The following is a 17576-nucleotide window of genomic DNA, read 5'->3' on the forward strand; positions in this document are numbered from 1 at the left end:
CCGGAAGTTCGGGGCAAAGGTCAAATCCCGATCGTGACCCTTTCCCGAAGTTCGCGGGGTCGTTCGCCCCTTGCAGTATTCCGCCCTTATGAGTCATGGCTGCTGGTCCCAGTCTTTCGATGGGTCTTGAAGTCGACGGAGCCAGCTCTGGCGCCCCCAATGTTCTCACACTCGAGGACGCAACCCTCACTGCCTCCTCACTAGGGCCCCGAAGCCGCCGTCAGGAAGAACCTGCGATGCCCGCTTGCCCCAAAGCAAGATGGCGGCCAGTCTCCAGTCTCCCTTCCCACACTGAAGCTATCCACGCCCCGGGTAAGGCCGCTGCCAGGCTGCCCTCACCTAGCATGGCCACCCCGGCTCATGCCTCACTATGGTCTCGAAGCCGCCGCTAACCGGCCAAGTTCCGGGAGGCGCTGCTCAGGACGAGGCCGCCCCCCCACCCCCACGCCCGCGGCGGCGGCGGCGGTGGCGGCGGCGGCGGCCGGGGCCCGGATGCGGCGGCGTGCGACGGGACGGGAGGGCGGCGCGGATGGATCCAACATGGCGGCGCCGAGCCTGAGCCGAGAGTGAGGCGGCGGGGCGGCGGAGTGGGGAGGGGGAGGCGAGCGGGACGGGGCGGGGCCGGGCGGGGCCGCGGAGGGCTTGGGGAAGGAAAGTGGAGGGGGAGGCGGAGGCGACGTCCAGCCCGAGAACCTCGAGAGAGGGAGGTGACGGGACGCTGCGAGGTGGGGGAGGGGAGCGGCCGAGGGGGCGTGCGGGGGAGGTGGCAACTGTGGGAGAGGGCAGGGGCGAGGCGGGGGAGTGGGCGCGGGGAGGGGCGTAAACAAGGGCCGGGCCGGGCCGGGGGTGTTGGCGCGGCCGAGGTGGGAGTGGGGCTGCGATCCCGCCGGATTGAGGGCGGTGGGCGCGGGAGGGAGCGGCCGGGGGTGCGAAGGGGAAGGGGCTGGTGGCATGTGGTGGGAGGGACTGGACTCTGGAGAGCGGTGTTGTGAGGAGGTGGGAAGGGGTGAGGAGGGGACTTCAGGCGTTTGGGGGGAGGTTTTGAAAGTGTTACATTGGAGGTGGGAGGGGGAAGGGCCTAGGGGAGAATTTGGGTGGAAAAGGAGAGCACGGAGGTTTGGGGGAATGGAGAGCGGGGCGGTGTGACGAGGGAATGGGGAAAGTGAGAGTCTAGGAGGAAAGTTTGGGAGGAAGGGGAATGGGCTGGGAGATAGGACATTGGAGCTGCACGGGTGAGGGAGGTTGGGGGTTTCCCTCCCCGCCCCCCCCCCAAGAAAGAGAGAGCAGAGTTAAGCGGCATCAGTTGCAACCAATTCTAATTGCCAGGCCTTTAGCTTTTAATAGGGTGGGAAGGGCAGAAGGGAATGGCCAAGAGAATTGGGGTTGGATGAGGGCTCAACTGGGTTTGCTTTCCAAAGGCTCCCGGACTTACTGCTCCCTTGTTTTTCCTGGTTACCCAAAGAAGGGGAAATGGGGAAGCCAGTGTCACCGCCACCAAAGTGTAGAAGGAGTAAAGGACTTTTCTAGTTTCTAGCAATTAGCAGGGTAAGAATGGGGAAACCGCCGAGCTGAGTTGGACCCCTGTATGCCAGGGTGGAGGCTCTGGCAGTCTGAGAAAGGGAACAGAAAACAGGGTGGCATCTAGGCAACCGGGATAATTAAATGAGTGCTTTAATGTCCAGACCTTTCTTTTGCTGTTTAAGTGCTAAGAAGGAGGGGTCAGTATTCGCATATAGAAAATGTTCCCTGGTGAAATGTAGATGTATGAGTGGATGCAGCCCTGGTGGCTATTTTGTCCGTACTGTGTGCTAAGGGAAAGGGCGGAAGACAGAATTTGGAGGATAGCTCTGCTCTGATAAGCGAAGTCATAGAAAGCACCTTCTTCAGCTGTAACCATTTCCCTGACCCCCCCCCCCCTTCTCCCTAAAGTTGAAAGTCAGTGTTAATATTGTAACAAAATAGGTGGATCTCCTAAGGAAATGAGGAGTCAGGTGAGAAGGTAGTGGAAGATAATTGGTTTTCCCACAAGTTGTTGAATTGCCCATAAGTTGCCATGAACCACTGAGGCTGGAAATTCTTGGGAGTTGGTACTGTTTTGTGACTCTGTTAGTAGAGAGTTAGGGGAAGCCTGGGGAGTTGGTTGGGGGTGAGTTCTTTCATTTAGCTCTGAGTGGATCATTTTAATTGAAATGGCTTTAGGGTGTCTGTGTATTCTTGTAACCAAGAGTAACTCTTTGGGCCTTTGATGTTTCAAAAATAAAGCTTGAAAACTCACTCTTCTCCCCCCCCCCCCCCATTTGTTTTTGTTTTGCTGCTGGCTTCCACCCTTGTGCTAGGAAGAGACCTCGGAAATTAAGTTTCTTGCAAAGGTAAGTCTGGAACTTTTTTTTTGTTTGTTTTTGAACAATGGAAGGGAATGAATGGCAGTGGCGTGAGAAATGTATTGGGGTCGAGCCCAGTAATGGGTTAGATGCTGGGAAAATGAGTTTTCACCTACCCAGCAGAGTGAATGAGGTCTGTTGCAGTCACTGTCTTTCTGCGTAACGGGAGATTGGTAGGAAGGAAAACAGAGCAGAAGTTACCTGTTTGGCTGCAAGCCCCCAGCTTTGGTTTATTATCTAGTCATTTTGGTCAGCTCAGATAGAAACATTGTTTAACATATGGAACATTGTACTCTAACACAATCGGCTACTAATTTACCCTTGAAGGGTTGCAGGGGGTGAGGAGGGCACCTTCCATGGGAAGGCTTTTTCTCTAGCTTACACTTTCTTCTAGTTGTTCAGGGTTCCTGGAATCTTCCTATTGAAAACATACTATGTAATTCTTTAAAAAAATTTTTTTTAAAGATTTTATTTATTTATTTGGCAGAGAAAGAGAGAGCGAGCACGCGCTCAAGCAGGGGGAGCAGCAGGCTAAGGGAGAGAGAAGCAGGCTCCCCACCGAGCAGGGAGCCCGATGTGGGGCTTGATCCCAGGACCCTGGGATCAGGACCTGAGGTGAAGGCAGACGCTAAACTGACTGAGCCACCCAGGCGCCCCACGTACTATGTAATTCTGACTTCCAGATATTTGGTTACGTTTTCGCGGTCCCACCAGCAAGAAATCTCTGACTATCTCTCAGTCATTTTGAAGCTTTTCCATGTTTTCATTCCAAGTTTCAAGACATCACTCTTTTTTACTTCTTCCACATGACTTTCCTCCCTAAGGGCTTCAGAGAGAGATTCAAATACTTCTGGTTTTCTGAAAATATAGATGTCATCTCTGTTGATATAAAACTAGAGTTTTGTCTTCATTTCAAGAGTTCATTCTTTTTATATATTTTTTTAAGATTTTATTTATTTTGTAGAGAGGCAATGAGAGAAAGCACGAGCAGGGAGGAAAGAGAAGCAGGTTCCCAGCAAGCAGGGAGCACAATGTGGGGCCCGATCCCTGGACTCCAAGATCATGACCTGAGCCCAAGGCAGATCCTTAACCAACTGAGCCACCCAGGCGTCCCTCTTTTCTGTGTGTCTTCCACATGACTGTCCTCTATGGGCTTCCGAGAGAGTCAAGTACCTCAAAAACCACAGATGTCCTTCCTGGTTAGGATGAGACTAGACTGCTTGGAAGCGGAAACCTGATAGGCTGTTCTGTAGATACATATACTGTTGGCACTTGGCTGGTTTGGACCTCCCTAAAGAAAACACACAAAAAACTACAACTCCAGGAAATGCAGCAATTCCTGGGAATAAAAAATTATTCTTGGGGTAAAAATAATAATAATAAAAAAACTGGGAAACTGTAACGGGGGAATCATATTAGGTTCTCAAACGGACCCAAACCAGCCGGCGGGATAAGTTCTCCTTGACTGAAGTGTTTTGTTTGTCTCTTGATATCTGGCCATATTTCAGACACCAGGACTTAGGAGTTCTTTTTAATCTATTTACAGAGGGTACGTTCTTCTTACTACTCTGCTATCTTTCATCTAGGATCTCTGTATATTTTAAGCTATGTTCCCAAGCTTCACTGCCACAAAAAGCTGAGTATATTTTGGTTGAAGAGGAAGTTGGCCATGTTCTTTTAATGCTGAAGTTAGATAGATTCTTGGAACCCCATCTGGATTGCCAAATGAGTGAACTCCCCATCCTAGATGATAAGTAACTGGGCGGGGGTGGGGGGGCTGTCTATTAGCCTGCATGTCAGCCTCCTGACATTTCTTTCAAGGACATGGCCTTGGGAAACTTACACTTCTTCTACTTTTTGCTTCATTGAGTAAGCAGAATGTCTGATCAGCAGTTGAACAAGGAAGGGTCTGCAGCTGGTCGAGTTTCAGGACTTTTTAAAGATGGCTGCGAGGGTTAAGTGCTGGATCCTTTTTGTTTGTCTTGCAGAGGATGGTATTTCTCTTATCTTCACAGAGGTCCAGCTTGAACTAGGTCACATTCGACCTCCCGGGATGGGGCAGAAGAGAGTATAGCCTCACCACTTGCTGCTCACCTGAATGGCAACAGCAGGTGATAGAGAAGCCAGGGTTGGAGTGGGATGGAACTCCTTAGTGCTCTTGAACTTGGGAGTTAAATAAGTCTGTGTCTGACTGGTTTTGCTTTTCTTCTGGAATATTGTTGGATGGGTTTGGGTCGGAAGGACCCAGTGGCTTCCCTCTCTAGATCTAGGGTGGAAAGTGACATGCTGTCTCTCTTCTTTGACCCTTCATCATGGTCCATCTACAATAGGGTTTCTCAGTGTCAGCATTTTTTTTTTTTTTAAGATTTTATTTATTTGAGAGACAACGCATGCGCATATGTGCGTGTGTAAACATGGCGGGGGGAGGGGCAGAGGGAGAAGGAGAAGCAGACTCCCCACTGAGTAGGGAGATCCCCACAACACAGGGTTTGATCCCAGAACCACGGAATCATGCCCCGGAATCATGCCCCAAGCCGAAGGCAGACAGTTAACTGACCGAGCCACCGAGGCATCCATCATTATCGACATTTTGGGCTGGATAATTTTGTGTCGCGGGGGCTGTCCTGTGCATTATAAGATGTTTAGAAGCATCCACGGCCTCTGTTTGGTGCAGGCCAGTAGCCCGGTCCCCTGCCCCGTCCAGTTGTCATGGTCTAAAATGTCTCCCAACATTGCTGCACTTCCCCTGGGGGAGGGGGGGCAGAATCCTCCCTGGTTGAGAAACACTGACCTAGAAGCTCTGATATTTCCTGGCACTTTGAGTGATCCAGCCTGGGATCTAGAACTTAAAGGTGGCTGTTTTTTCCCTCAAATCTAGAGAGTTAACCCTCAGAGGAGAGAGGCCTGTTAGAGAATTGCATCCATTGATCCGTGATTAGGACCGTAGCACTTTCCTGTATTTGGCCTCATTTTCCAGGGGGAAGGTATGTGGGGACAATATTCCTTCCCTTCTGGGCGTTTATAGTCGGGGCCCTTTGAATTCGGGAGCTCTCTAGCCACCTGCCCTTTGGATTGATCGAATGTGAAACCTTCCCATCTGCTTTTTCTGGGCTCCTTGCAGCCAGCAGCTGGCCAAAAGGAACAGGTGGGATGGGGAACAGGGAGAGGTCTAGGGAGGCTCAGTTTTCTCATGTTGCCTGCTATGAGCAAGGAGTTCCTTTCCTTCAGTCCCCCACCCCGTCCCCCCTATTCGTACCAGAAACTACAACAGGTGAAAGGAGAGGAGGAGGCAGAGAAAACCAGCCCGTAGTAGGGTAGCTGTTTTCCCAGCTGTTGCCCACACTCGGGGTGGGGGGGTTGGGGCATCTGGGTTCTTACAAGCAGATACGAGCTATTTTTCTTATCCACATATCAGAGCCCATGATACAGGGCTAAGTGATTCCAGGGTGCACCTCCCCTTTTCTTAAGGGAAGGAGTCTCTGTGTCTGTTTTAGGATTATTGAGGAAGAGAGGACCAGGTCTTACGTGCTCTTTAGTTTTCACAGAGCCCATTAGCTTGACTCTTCTGAAGCAGCTTATTGTTTTTATTCTCTTTCTTAACCTAGCCTCAGTTTCTTGGTGTGTAAAATAGGGCAGCCTGTCCTGTTGTTGAAGAGGTGCTGGGGAGTGGGTAGTCCTGCACAGTGTGGAGGAGGCTAAGTGGAGTGTATGCAGGTAACGAGGTTCTGTGTATCGATTTCTACCAGAGTCCTCTCTCGGACTTGTAGGAGTTTATCAGTATTGCTTGCGATGATGTCCTGGAGACTAAGTTCAGTTCAGGAGGTCGTGAGTACTACGTGCCAGTCTCCCGCCATTGCTAGGCACTGGGGATGTAAAGATGAGTATGACTGAGTCCATCTACATGAGTTCTTTAAGGTCTACTAGGATAATGAATACACGGATAGTTTTAGTACACTTTGATAGAGGTTTAAAGGGAGTACGCATGATGTTCCGTAGGAGCACAGAAGAGGACTGCTTAGCCTGGCATGGAGGTGCGGAGACTGAATTTGAAGATGGTGTCTGAGCTGACTTTTAAAGGATGAGTAGGAGTTAGCCATCTGCAAAAGGGTGGTGATGGGGCATACATGGGACAGTGGAGGGAGAGGGGCATTCCAGCAAAAGGAACAAGCTGAAGAAAGGGACAGAGAAAGGAACCGCATGCTGTATTTGAGCTATAAACAAACTGGTAAGGGGGGAAAGTAAAAAGTGGGTTATGAGGTTGGAGGGGTAGGCAGGGCCTGATCTCAGAGGTTTCATGTGCTGTGGAAGGAGTTTACCGGTGTTCTTGTAGGTAAGGAGGAGGCCGTAGATAGGTCTTAAGCAGAAAAGGGATGTGGTCAGTTGTGCATTTTATTTATTTTTCTACAGATTTTACGTAGTTGTTTTAGAGAGCGAGCACGAGCAGGAGGGATGGAGGGAGAGAGAGAGAGAGAGAGACTCTCAAGCAGACCCTGCGCTAAGCGTGGAGCCTGATGCGGGGCTCTGTCCCAGGACCCTGGGATCATGACCTGAGCAGAAAGCAAGAGTCGGATGCTTAACCGACTGTGCCACCCAGGTGCCCCTCGGTTGTGGGTTTTAGATAGCTAATTCAGCGGGATGTGGAGAATGGATTTAGGTGGGTTAAGACTTGGTAAGGAGAGCCCCTGAAGAGGGTATTAACCATAGTACCGGAGAGAGATTATTGGACCTGAACCAGGGCAGTGGCCGTGGAAAGGTGAGGGATTGAAGACATACTCAGAAGGGGCTTCAACAGGAGCTTATGATGAATCACGTGACTGGAGCCGTGGCCAGGGCGCAGCAGCGTTGGGTGGCACCGTCTGGTGGAGCGGCACGCGTGCATGACCAGCGTGGACACGGAAGCCTCCGAACTTGAGGCTTGGTTACTGGCTGGTCATTGACAGTACCTAGCTTCACAGTGGAACTTTGTGAATCAAATACCAAATGATAGGGGTGGCTCAGTGAGTTGAGCCTCTGCCTTTGGCTTAGGTCATGATCTCAGGGTCCTGGGATCGAGCTCCGCATTGGGCTCTCTGCTCAGCAGGGAGCCTGCTTCCCCCGCTCTCTTTAAACCTGCCTCTCTGCCTACTTGTGATCTCTTTGTCAAATAAATAAAAATCTTAAAAAAAAAAACAAATTATAGAACGTATGTCAGGCTGCTGTCATTCATTGTGAGGGAATGGGCAGATGCCAACCAGGAGGGAAGGTTAGGAGGGGTATAGCCACATGGTGTGTAGACATCAAGGGAGTACACCTGGCATAGGAGAATTAGAAGAGCTCATGCGGGAGCTTTGAGCTTATTAATGTTTGCTGATTTGAATCCATGAGTTTGGGTGAATAGCACTGATATTAACCTCCTGTGCTGTTACGCTTCTGAACTTGGTTAGATTGTAGGAAAAATGAGGATGGGATTGTGGGGGATGGGTCTGGGCTGCAGAGGTCGAGGCTGCTTGTCTCTATGAAATCTCCTTCTGGGGGCGCCTGGGTGGCTCAGTTGGTTAAGGCCTCTGCCTTTGGCTCGGGTCATGATCTCAGGGTCCTGGGATCACATCGGGCTCTCTGCTGAGCAGGGAGCCTGCTTCCCCCTCTCTATCTGCCTCTCTGCCTACTTGTGATCTCTGTCTGTCAAATAAATGAATAAAAATCTTTAAAAAAAAAAAAAAAGAAATCTCTTTCTGTTGGCACAGCGATTTCACATGTATTTTCTAATTGGACCCTTGACAAGTCTGGAGAGTACTTTCATTCATGTTTTGTTGTGGGGGGGCAGTGACTCACGTAAGGTCTCTCAGCTCCACGGCTTGCTAATGACACAGGCAGACCTGAAACTAGTTCTCACCCCAAAGACTGTCTGTCTCCCTCTGGTCTGTAAGTTCATCTACTGCAACCTCCATGTTAGTTTAGAGTGTTAGTTTTCAGTTTTGCCTACATTTAAGAGGTGAGCCAGTTGGGGGGTGGGAGGAAGAGCACAAGGGACCAAAAAGTATTTGGGGCACAGGAGAACAATCGGGGGAACATCTAATAGCAACTCCCGCTGAATATGCTGCATGGAAATTGCAGAGAACGTTCTCTCTTACGGAAAGTGACTTAGGACTTAGGACAACCTCTGTCAGATGGGCGAACTCTAGGCTTTATTTTTCAACCAATACTTACAGAGCATTACCCCATGCCAGGCCCTGTGTCAGGGCTGGGGACAGATGAGTGAATGAGACCATTTCTGGCCCTCGAGTAGCTCACAGGTTCTCTCCTTGTGCTCGCAGTACGCCGGGGATCGCGGCCGCCGCGCAGGGATTCTGGAAAGCCTCGCGCGCCTGAGCCCCCAGCATGGCGGGCCTGAAGCGGCGGGCGAGCCAGGTGTGGCCGGAAGAGCGCGGCGAGCAGGAGCACGGGCTGTACAGCCTGCACCGCATGTTCGACATCGTGGGCACCCACCTGACGCACAGAGATGTGCGCGTCCTTTCTTTCCTCTTTGTTGATGTCATCGATGACCACGAGCGGGGCCTCATCCGCGACGGGCGTGACTTCTTACTGGCGTTGGAGCGCCAGGGCCGCTGTGATGAGAGTAACTTTCGCCAGGTGCTGCAGCTGCTGCGCATCATCACGCGCCACGACCTGCTGCCCTATGTCACCCTCAAGCGGAGGCGGGCCGGTGAGCAGAGCCCGGGGGCCACGCGGGCTTGGGGGAGGCCGGGCCGAGCAGCTGGGGAACCCAGGCGGGATGGGGTGTTGACCCTGGGGGCTCCCTGGGACGAGAGGGGAGACGAGTTAGGAGGGAGGGCTGGATCTTTTCCTAAATGACTCCCTCCCCTCCTATAGTGTGCCCCGATCTTGTAGACAAGTATCTGGAGGAGACATCCATTCGCTATGTGACCCCCAGAGCCCTCAGCGATCCAGAACCGAGGCCTCCACAACCCCCCAAAACAGGTAAGAAAACAGTAACTCTCCTAATGTTCGTCTCCAAGAAAGAAGACACCCGGGTGCCTGGCCTGCTCAGTAGAGCGCACGACTCTCGATCTTGAGGTCATGATTTGGAGTCCCGAGTTGGGTGTAGGGCTTAAAGAAAAGGGGGTGCACCTGGGTGGCACGGTCGGTTGAGCATCCGACTCTTGGTTTAGGCTCGGGTCATGCTCTCGGGGCTGTGGGATTGAGCCCCGCGTTGCGCTTTTTGCTCTCTGGGGAGACTGCTGGAGATTTATTTTCTGTCTTCTCACTCTCCCTCTTGCCCCTCCTCCCTGCACGCACAGTCTTTTTCTCCCAAAAAAAAAAAAAAAAAAAAGACACCAAACCCATTCTTTTCCCAGCTCTGCCAGTCTGAAAAGATACTGTGTATCTCTCACTGCTGCCCACCCCCTCTACCCCCCAGGATCTAACCCCATAAAAATCAGGTGAGGTGTTAATGCGTCACCTGGGTCCCGAAACTGTCCCCACATTTTATCCTTTTTTCAGGTCACTTTACTGATAGAACTTTTAGTGCTAAGTCTAAACGATTCTTTTCTCATTCCAAGGGAAGTGTTTACGTTTCTGCTTTTACCATACTGTTTTTTTCCCTTCTGCCCTCTGGTCAGTGCCTCCCCACTATCCTGTGGTGTGCTGCCCCACTTCGGGCCCTCAGATGTGTAGCAAGCGGCCAGCTCGAGGGAGAGCCACCCTCGGGAGCCAACGAAAACGCCGGAAGTCAGTAACGCCGGACCCCAAGGAAAAGCAGACATGTGGTGAGGAAGTTGAAGGGCGCTAGAGGCGGCGTAGACTTGAAGGGAAACGCAGCTGCTGCGAGGGCTCTAGAGGCGGAGGGGACCTGCGGGGGAGGCAGAACTGCTGCGGTACCGGGCGGTGTAAGGCTGGGGTCGAGCAGTTGAATGACTTGCTGGGATGGAATAGTGAGTCTCTGGGGAGAGAACTCCTCGGTCTCTGTGGCAGTACCTCTCGGCTCCGTCTAGTTAATACCACAGCAGAGGGACGCCGTTACCACATCCTTACTGTTGGGTGAACCAGGCATGACCGAGTACTAGAAGGAACTCGGTGCCTGTTAGGAGGGGGATCTCCTAGAAGTACGGTGCTGCTAGTGAGCGGTGGCCATAGCCTGCCCCAAGCCTGGCCTGTTTGAGGGAAACTCTGGTGTCAAGGCAAGGATTTCGGAGGTACATGGAGAAGAAGTCATCCTGGGGAGAAGCAGAGAAGCGGGCAGGCAAGGCAACCAGCTTCCCCGCCCAGGTGTTCAGTTTCCCCTTTGGCGCGCGGGTTGTCCGCGCGCCCTCACTGCAACCCTGTGTACATGTCTTCTGTCCCCCCAGACATCAGACTGCGGGTCCGGGCCGAGTACTGCCAGCATGAGACCGCTCTGCAGGGCAACGTGTTCTCTAACAAGCAGGACCCACTGGAGCGCCAGTTTGAGCGCTTTAACCAGGCCAACACCATCCTCAAGTCTCGGGACCTGGGCTCCATCATCTGTGACATCAAGTTCTCCGAGCTCACCTACCTCGACGCATTCTGGCGCGACTACATCAACGGCTCGCTACTAGAGGCGCTTAAAGGCGTCTTTATCACAGACTCTCTCAAGCAGGCTGTGGGCCACGAAGCCATCAAGCTGCTGGTGAACGTGGACGAGGAGGACTACGAGCTGGGCCGGCAGAAGCTCCTGAGGAACTTGATGCTGCAGGCACTGCCCTGACCTTCCCTCTCTCCGCTCGGGGGACTAGTCCCACCGCCCGCCTCTGGGGCGTACATACTGTTCTGGGGTTTGTTCTCTGCCCTTCCGACCAATCACACCCCTGCCTTTTTTTTTTTTTTCTTTTCTAAAGGAAGAGATGAAAATGGAAGTGGTGTTCCCCACCCCTCCCTGCACCCACATGCCTGGGCCTCCCCTTTGTTTCCCTTTTCCACGTACCCTCCTAACGTGTGTCTCTACAGCCGCCTTGCCACTGAGCCGTAAGACAAACGCAGAGGGAGAAGCAAGGCTACGGCACGTAGTCTCTGTAAGGGTCGGAAGTGAACACTGCTTTTGGGTGCGTTGCGGGGTTATCCGTACTTCTGGCTTTATGAGGGCTCTTCAGTTTTGTCTGAAAAAACCAAAGGGCTGTGAGTAAGGGAGCTGTGTGGAAGGTGGGACTCTGAAGTGTATTTTGGAAATGAATCACCACCCTCTCCCAAATTACAGAATTTTTAAAAAATGAAGCTGTGGCCCGTTCCGCGCTCTCCTGGCCTCTGGTGCTGCTCCTCTCCGCCCCGGCCCCTCCGTTGCAGGGCTGCAGACCTCTGCCTGGGGCGGCTTTGTCCTTTGTCCCCTTTGCCAAACCCTCTTCAAGGGAGGACTGGGTAAGAGGACTGGGTCAGCCACGTTGCCCCTCCCGACAGGGTGGACGGAGAAGGGGGTGCTGATTAAAGTCCACTCCCCCTGAGAAGGGGAAGGGGGAGTGTGAGACGTCCCTTCCATGTTCAAGTGAAAATAAATCATGTAGCCTGCAGCCCTTTCCCCTTGGCTTTCTTCTGGCTGGGGCAAAGGGCATCACAGGTGCAAACGAAGCCGTTGAGAATCACCTCCTGTCTTCTCTTTCCTTCCCTGGTCTCTAGCCCACCCCCACCCCCAAGCTTCGGAGCGCGGGGCTGGGCCATGCACTGAGTGTTGCACTTTTATGTGGGTAGGGAGGCATGGCGAGTGAGCCAGGAGGCCTAGCGCTAGAGCCTGGTCCCACTGGTGCCCCACCACCTCCCCCTTGAGCTCCCAAAGGAGATGTCCGGACACAGACTTTATGATGATTCTATTTTTTTCAATGCCAGTGCTGCTCAGCCCTCAGCAGAACCTCAGTTTTCATGAAATAAACAGTGACTATATAAAATTCCACCTTTCTGAAACTGAAATCTGAGCTCAGGTGAAAGTTTCTTCTTTCCCAAGAAGCCGAGCCTATGGCCCGTGGAGAGAGGCAAGGCTCTCCAGGTGAGGGGAGCCACGCCTGGGTCCTGCCTTCAAGTCACAGCCACACCAGCTCACACGGGAGTCTCAACTCCCGGAAGTCAAAGTCTTAAGACGGTGGGTGGCCCAGAATGCCATAGAGGTCAGGCCTGCGGTGCTGGAACACGGGCAGGTGTTGGCGCAACTGCCGCAGGTAACGGAGGTCGATCCGGGCAAGGCAGAGGCCTGGTCCTTCAGGGCAGCGGGCCACCACCGTTCCCCAGGGATCCACCACCATGCTGTGGCCGTAGCTTGCTCTCTTCTCATGGTGGCGTCCACACTGTGCTGCCGCCACCACGTAGCACTGGGTCTCAATGGCACGGGCCCGCAGCAATACCTGGGGGTGGGGGGGGAGATGTGTGTTCACTTAGGTAGGCAGCAGCTAGTGGGTAGCTGATAGGTGAGGAACATTACAGGCCAGTCCATTCGTTGTGACCATTCTGATAATTGCCTGGGAATGATTTACTATGTTAATTATTCTTCAGCATACTGAGAGGCAACAGTCTAGGGAATGACTTTCCCACTAGGTGGAGAGGGGAAGAAAACCCTTCAGCTGGTAGGGCCAAGGGAGGAGAATGAAGTTCAAAGAAGCCTGTATGTTTGTGTGTGAGGTTTGTTTTTTTGTTTCGTTTTGTTTTTAAAGATTGGATTATTTATTTGAGAGAGGGAGAGAGCACAAGTAGGAGGGGCAGAGGGAGGAAGAATCCCAAGCAGACTCCGCACTGTGTGCAGAGCCCGATGCAGGGCTTGATCCCACAACCCCCAGATCATGACCTGAGCTGAAACCAAGATTCGAATGCTCAACTGACTGCACCCTCCAGGCGCCCTGAAGGCCCTTATGTTTTGAAGAGGGGTCCTTTTACCTCCCAGTGGGCTGGGCCTGTAACAGATCCAAAAGCTGAAGGGTAGGTAAGTATTTCTGCTCCAGCCTGAGCCAGTGCCAGAGAGAGTTCTGGAAACCGCATATCATAGCAGATAGCTAGACCAATCTGGAATGAAAAACAGCCTAATGCCCCTGAACCGTTTGTCATAGCATCTAGGCATACCCGCCGCCTACCCCACTCCTTGGGGCTTGCCATCCTCTATTACTTCGAAGTACATCTATTTTCCTCTTCCCCGCCTCATCCTTTCACAGCTCCCACCTTGCCTGCTGGTGTACTGACAGGAGACTCAAGACTGGGCCCAGGAATGGTAGAGTCGCTCTCATGCATAGGCCCCTGTCCCGGAATCTCCACATCACACAGATGGGTCTTCCTGTAAGTGGCCACCACTGACCCTGGACGAAGAGGGAGAAGGAATACTCAGTGCTGGTGTTCTAGAAGCCCAGCTTAGTTCCTCTCCTCCCAGGGGGGCTAGCTCATAAGCTAGGATCAGAAGCACAAACACCCCTAAAACTCTTGACCAAGGAAAACAGACCGAGGTGAGAAATAATTCTGCAGAATGTTGGTTTAGCTGGAAGAGCCAGGAAAGAGATGGCTAAAGAGTTACAAAGTCTCACCCTTGTCGTTCAGAAGCACGTGACAATTGTAGATTTTCTGAGTCTGCTCCCAGTCTTGGCCCCGCTCGTGGAAACCACCCAAGGACAGCCAGAGTCCACACTCCCTGGGGGGTGGGGGAGGAAGGCAAGGGGGAGGAGGTAACACTGGCAACTCTTCTCAATGTTCTGCCCTCCTGTCTAGCAATCTGGGGACACTGCCCAACAGAGAAACTATCTTTCCCTCCCCCTTTTCCCCAATACCTGGCAAGCTGGGTATATTCTCCCAAAAGGTTCCCACCCAGTGGCTCAGACAAGTGTAGTGTCTCTGCAGGGTCCCTTGCAATGAAGTCAAATGCCTCAGGCAGGAAGGCGAGGCAAGCACCCAGTCTCGCAGCCTCTCGAACAAGCTCAGCACATGTTTTGAAGTTCTCCTGCTTGTCCGGTGTTGATGTTACCTGGCACACAGCCACCAGCGGCAGTTCCCAGGAAGAGGAGGAGGTAGCCATGGCTCTGGCCCTGTGAGTTGGCACAGGCAGGACTCAGATATCCCAGAATGGGGAAATGGAATAGTAAGGGTCCCAAATGGGCTTGCAGGAGGGCTGCAAGGCCCTTTGATTTCTTCTCCTCAGGGCACCCACTGATGAAATGTTCTGTGAATGGCTGGTACCCCCGTGTTTCCCACCCTCTATTCATTTAACAAACATTTCTGGAGCATCTACTAAATGACAGGCACTGAGGAATGAGCAAAACATGTTACCTGGGCTGTGCACAAAGTACTGAGAGTCGAGGTATCCGGAGTCCAGGACACAGAAGAAGGGACAGGAACTGGTGAGGAGGCCTGACGATGAAGCCCAGCCTGAGGAAGGGGAGAAATCAGGAAGCCAACCGCTCCCTCAAGCAGTGTATTTCTAGGATTCTCTGACCTCTCTCTTCATACTGTGAGGCTGAATCAGGGCCCTCCCAGCAAAACCCCCCAAGTCTTCAAAACCCTCTTTAGTGTGAGTAATTATGGGCTACAGAAAGAGATCATAAAGTGGGAAGATGGAGGAAAGGGCTTTGCTCGGCGCCCGAGTACCTGGACCTCCAGGGATCTGTACTAGACTGAAGCCCTGTTCCCGAGCGGAACGCATCCGCGGTTCAAGTCTCCAAGAAACTCCCTCGCTTTTTCCCCAGCCTCTCTCCTCGCCTGCGCACCTGCAGAGCTTTGCTGCTCCAAGCGTATTCCACCCCTCACCCCGCCATCTCGGAGCGGAAGTTCATCTTCCCCGGTTCCCCGCCACCCGTGGAGGGCAGAGGGCACTGGCACCCACGCAGATCCCAACCCGCGTCCCCACGCTCCAGTTAACCCGTCCTTTCCGCCTCTCCCAGGGGCAGTGTCTCTGTGGCACAAGTTAAAGCACTGCAGGCGGAATTCACCGCGGCCGGCGGAATAGGCAGCAGGTCCTACATGAAGCTTCGGCCACGACCATCCGCAGGATCCGAACCGAACCGCAGCCTGCAAGCACAGGCACCCGGGCGAGTGGGCGGTAACTCTCAGGCCGGATGTGACGTACGGCGGGGCGGGGCCGCGCACGCCGGAAGCCCAGCAGGCGACGAAGATGGCGGAGAGCAGCGGTCGCACCGGCAAGAGCAGCGGTAGCGGCGCGGGCAAAGGGGCGGTGTCGGCAGAGCAGGTGAGGAGCGGAGAACGCGAAGGAGGAAAACCGAGCCGGCTCCGGAGTCGATGCGGGGAGAGGGGGGAGCCTGTGGCTGGTGCAGGCCTCGCCCCGGTCCCACCTTTGCGAGGCCGCCTAGAGAGGGGAGGGTCCTTGGAGGAGCCGGCCGAGCCCCCCGGGAGAGAGCCCGAGGGTTGGTAGGTGAAGGCCACGCCTCCCTCGGGGTGTTGGGTGCGCGGGCGGGAGGCCCAGAGTCGGGAGATGCGGGGTGTGGGAGGATGCACAGTGGTGAGGGGAGATGGGTCGTCGCTTTCCCCACTTCTCCGCACCCTCAAACCGGATAGGCTGGGCCAGGCAGCTCGTAACGAACCCCGGGGGACTCGTCAACGGGCTGGTTGTGTGGTCTGTTACGTGACCCTGAAACCACGTTGACAGTCGCCCTCGCTCTGCAGAGCCACGTGACTCACATACTTGAACAGTGTAGCGTTCCATACTATTTTGACTCGCAAGTCATTATTAGATTGAATTTCTTTAGCGACCAGAAACCCTTTTCTAACCCGAGTTTGCATTTCCCCCAGTGTCTAGCATCGGGAGACGTTTGATAAATAACTCAGAAAGCCTTTTGTGGCGTGGGAGCCATGGTTTGCGAGTGGTGGGGCTGGTGTTGACTAGAGGTGGGAAGAAATCTACATGATAGAAAGGAAAACGGAACAGCTCTTTTAATTACAGGCTCACTTATCAGTTATCTGTTGAGCAGTGACTACAGGCAAAGCCATCTACATAAAGATTTTTCGAATTGCCACATGCAGTCAAGGAGCTCATCGTAAAATAAGACGTACAAAATGCTAACATGGGGCAGAGGATGAGTGTCCTAACAGGTACAAAGTGCTGTGGGATTTTGTGAAGGAGTGAAAGGATAGTTTCTGCCCTCCGGGGTGGGGAGTTGCGGTGGAAGGGAAGGGAGAAGGAACCTAATATTTTCTGAGGCTCTACTATGTGCTAGGCCCTCTGCTTGGTACAGGGAAGCAGATACGTGAAGTAGACCTTGTTTTCAGGATCGCTCACAGACTCATTTGAGAAAAGAGAAACCAAACAGCAGAGATGTACAATATTCTGCACAGGCCCCTCTTTATGGCAGCTAGAAAAGGGACTGTCTAACTAAGTAGGAGGTTATGGGATTTGAGGAGTGGGTGGGAAACGGGAGCTGTGGTATAGTGGGGTGGCTAAGAGCGTAAGAAGTGCTCTGAGGTTTGGCAGATCTGTGTTTGAATCAGATATCTACTATTTATTATGTGTAGATGACCTTCCATGAGTTACTTCTCTCACCTTGCCCTCCTGTAAAAATATAATGGTGCATATCTCATCACTATTTGGATTATTAGACAAGAAATGCATGCAAAGTGTTTTTGCACGGTGACTGGAATAGAGTGTTTGTTTTTCTGGAAGAGATAATCCTTCAATTCATTTCTAAAGGATGAGAGAAGTTAGTCAAGCAAAGAAGGAAGTAGAGAATTTCCTGGGTAGAGGGACTCATGTACTTAAAATCACTGAGGCATGAACCTGCCGGGCGTGTTTAGGGTGCAGGTAGACAGACTTAAAATATAGGATGGAATGCAGACCTTCAATGTGAAGAAAAAGGGATAGGAATCTAGGACGTTTCTCAGATTTCTGTCTTTGATGGATGCGGGTGTCATAGGGAATGTAGGCGGATAGGAAATGTCGGGGTGGGGTGGGGAAGTAAGTTTAGTTTGGGGTTTGAGTTTGGGTTTTATTTATTTATTTTTTTTAAGATTTTATTTATTTATTTGACAGAGAGAAGCACAAGTAGGCAGAGAGGCAGGCAGACAGAGGGGGGGAAGCAGGCTCCCTGCTGAGAAGAGATCCGGTTCGGGGCTTGATCCCAGAATCCTGAGATCATGACCTGAACCAAAGGCAGAGGCTTAACCCAGTGAGCCACCCAGGCACCCCTGACTTATAAATCTTGAGTTACAGAAATCTGAGTCTGAGATACAGATTAGAGAATTTTAAGCTTATGGATGGTAAACAAAGTCATGGTTATGGGCAAAATCATCTAGGCTTTGTAC

General features: G+C 52.5%; 3 protein-coding genes across 12 annotated transcripts in view; 2 read left to right on the forward strand and 1 right to left on the reverse strand.

The window, feature by feature from the left end:
• The first annotated feature begins 5 nt into the window (after positions 1-5).
• DEDD (death effector domain containing) lies at positions 6-12269 on the forward strand. 4 transcript variants are annotated; one of them, XM_082704268.1, is made up of 6 exons: positions 6-312; positions 2337-2369; positions 8675-9063; positions 9231-9338; positions 9980-10126; positions 10706-12269. In XM_082704268.1, the coding sequence occupies exons 3-6, from the start codon at positions 8739-8741 to the stop codon at positions 11080-11082; spliced, it is 957 nt and encodes a 318-aa protein (XP_082560394.1). In that variant the 5' UTR covers positions 6-312; positions 2337-2369; positions 8675-8738; the 3' UTR covers positions 11083-12269. The 4 variants fall into 4 exon arrangements, with proteins under 4 accessions (XP_082560394.1, XP_082560392.1, XP_082560395.1 ...); XM_082704266.1 differs by lacking the exon at positions 6-312 and adding an exon at positions 445-566; XM_082704267.1 differs by lacking the exon at positions 6-312 and adding an exon at positions 613-725.
• NIT1 (nitrilase 1) lies at positions 12158-15387 on the reverse strand. 7 transcript variants are annotated; one of them, XM_082704260.1, is made up of 7 exons: positions 15285-15387; positions 14595-14693; positions 14099-14353; positions 13859-13962; positions 13503-13636; positions 13224-13349; positions 12158-12697 (listed from the first exon to the last, which is right to left on the reverse strand). In XM_082704260.1, coding segments are annotated over exons 1-7 (987 nt in total). In that variant the 5' UTR covers positions 15287-15387; the 3' UTR covers positions 12158-12430. The 7 variants fall into 7 exon arrangements, with proteins under 7 accessions (XP_082560386.1, XP_082560388.1, XP_082560385.1 ...); XM_082704262.1 differs by having other exon boundaries at positions 15032-15387; XM_082704259.1 differs by having other exon boundaries at positions 15254-15369.
• Positions 15388-17576, forward strand: part of PFDN2 (prefoldin subunit 2) — an 11523-nt gene continuing 9334 nt past the window's right edge. The window contains exon 1 of the mRNA XM_082704273.1: positions 15388-15510. Within this exon, the coding sequence (XP_082560399.1) occupies positions 15436-15510 (75 nt within the window). The 5' untranslated portion in view covers positions 15388-15435. The remainder of the gene's footprint in view (positions 15511-17576) is intronic.

The sequence above is a fragment of the Mustela nivalis genome, assembly GCF_964662115.1.
Source record: "Mustela nivalis genome assembly, chromosome: 16".
Taxonomy (NCBI): Eukaryota; Metazoa; Chordata; class Mammalia; order Carnivora; family Mustelidae; genus Mustela; species Mustela nivalis.

Coding starts and splice junctions, on each gene's coding strand:
- DEDD (XM_082704268.1), top strand. CDS start 8,739: ATGGCGGGCCTGAAGCGGCGGGCGAGCCAGGTGTGGCCGGAAGAGCGC. Junction 9,064..9,230: donor CCTCAAGCGGAGGCGGGCCG/GTGAGCAGAGCC, acceptor CCCCTCCTATAG/TGTGCCCCGATCTTGTAGAC. Junction 10,127..10,705: donor CAAGGAAAAGCAGACATGTG/GTGAGGAAGTTG, acceptor CTGTCCCCCCAG/ACATCAGACTGCGGGTCCGG.
- NIT1 (XM_082704259.1), bottom strand. CDS start 15,306: ATGGTCGTGGCCGAAGCTTCATGTAGGACCTGCTGCCTATTCCGCCGG. Junction 13,350..13,502: donor TCAGTACACCAGCAGGCAAG/GTGGGAGCTGTG, acceptor TTTTCATTCCAG/ATTGGTCTAGCTATCTGCTA. Junction 12,698..13,223: donor CAGGCCCAGCCCACTGGGAG/GTAAAAGGACCC, acceptor CCCCACCCCCAG/GTATTGCTGCGGGCCCGTGC.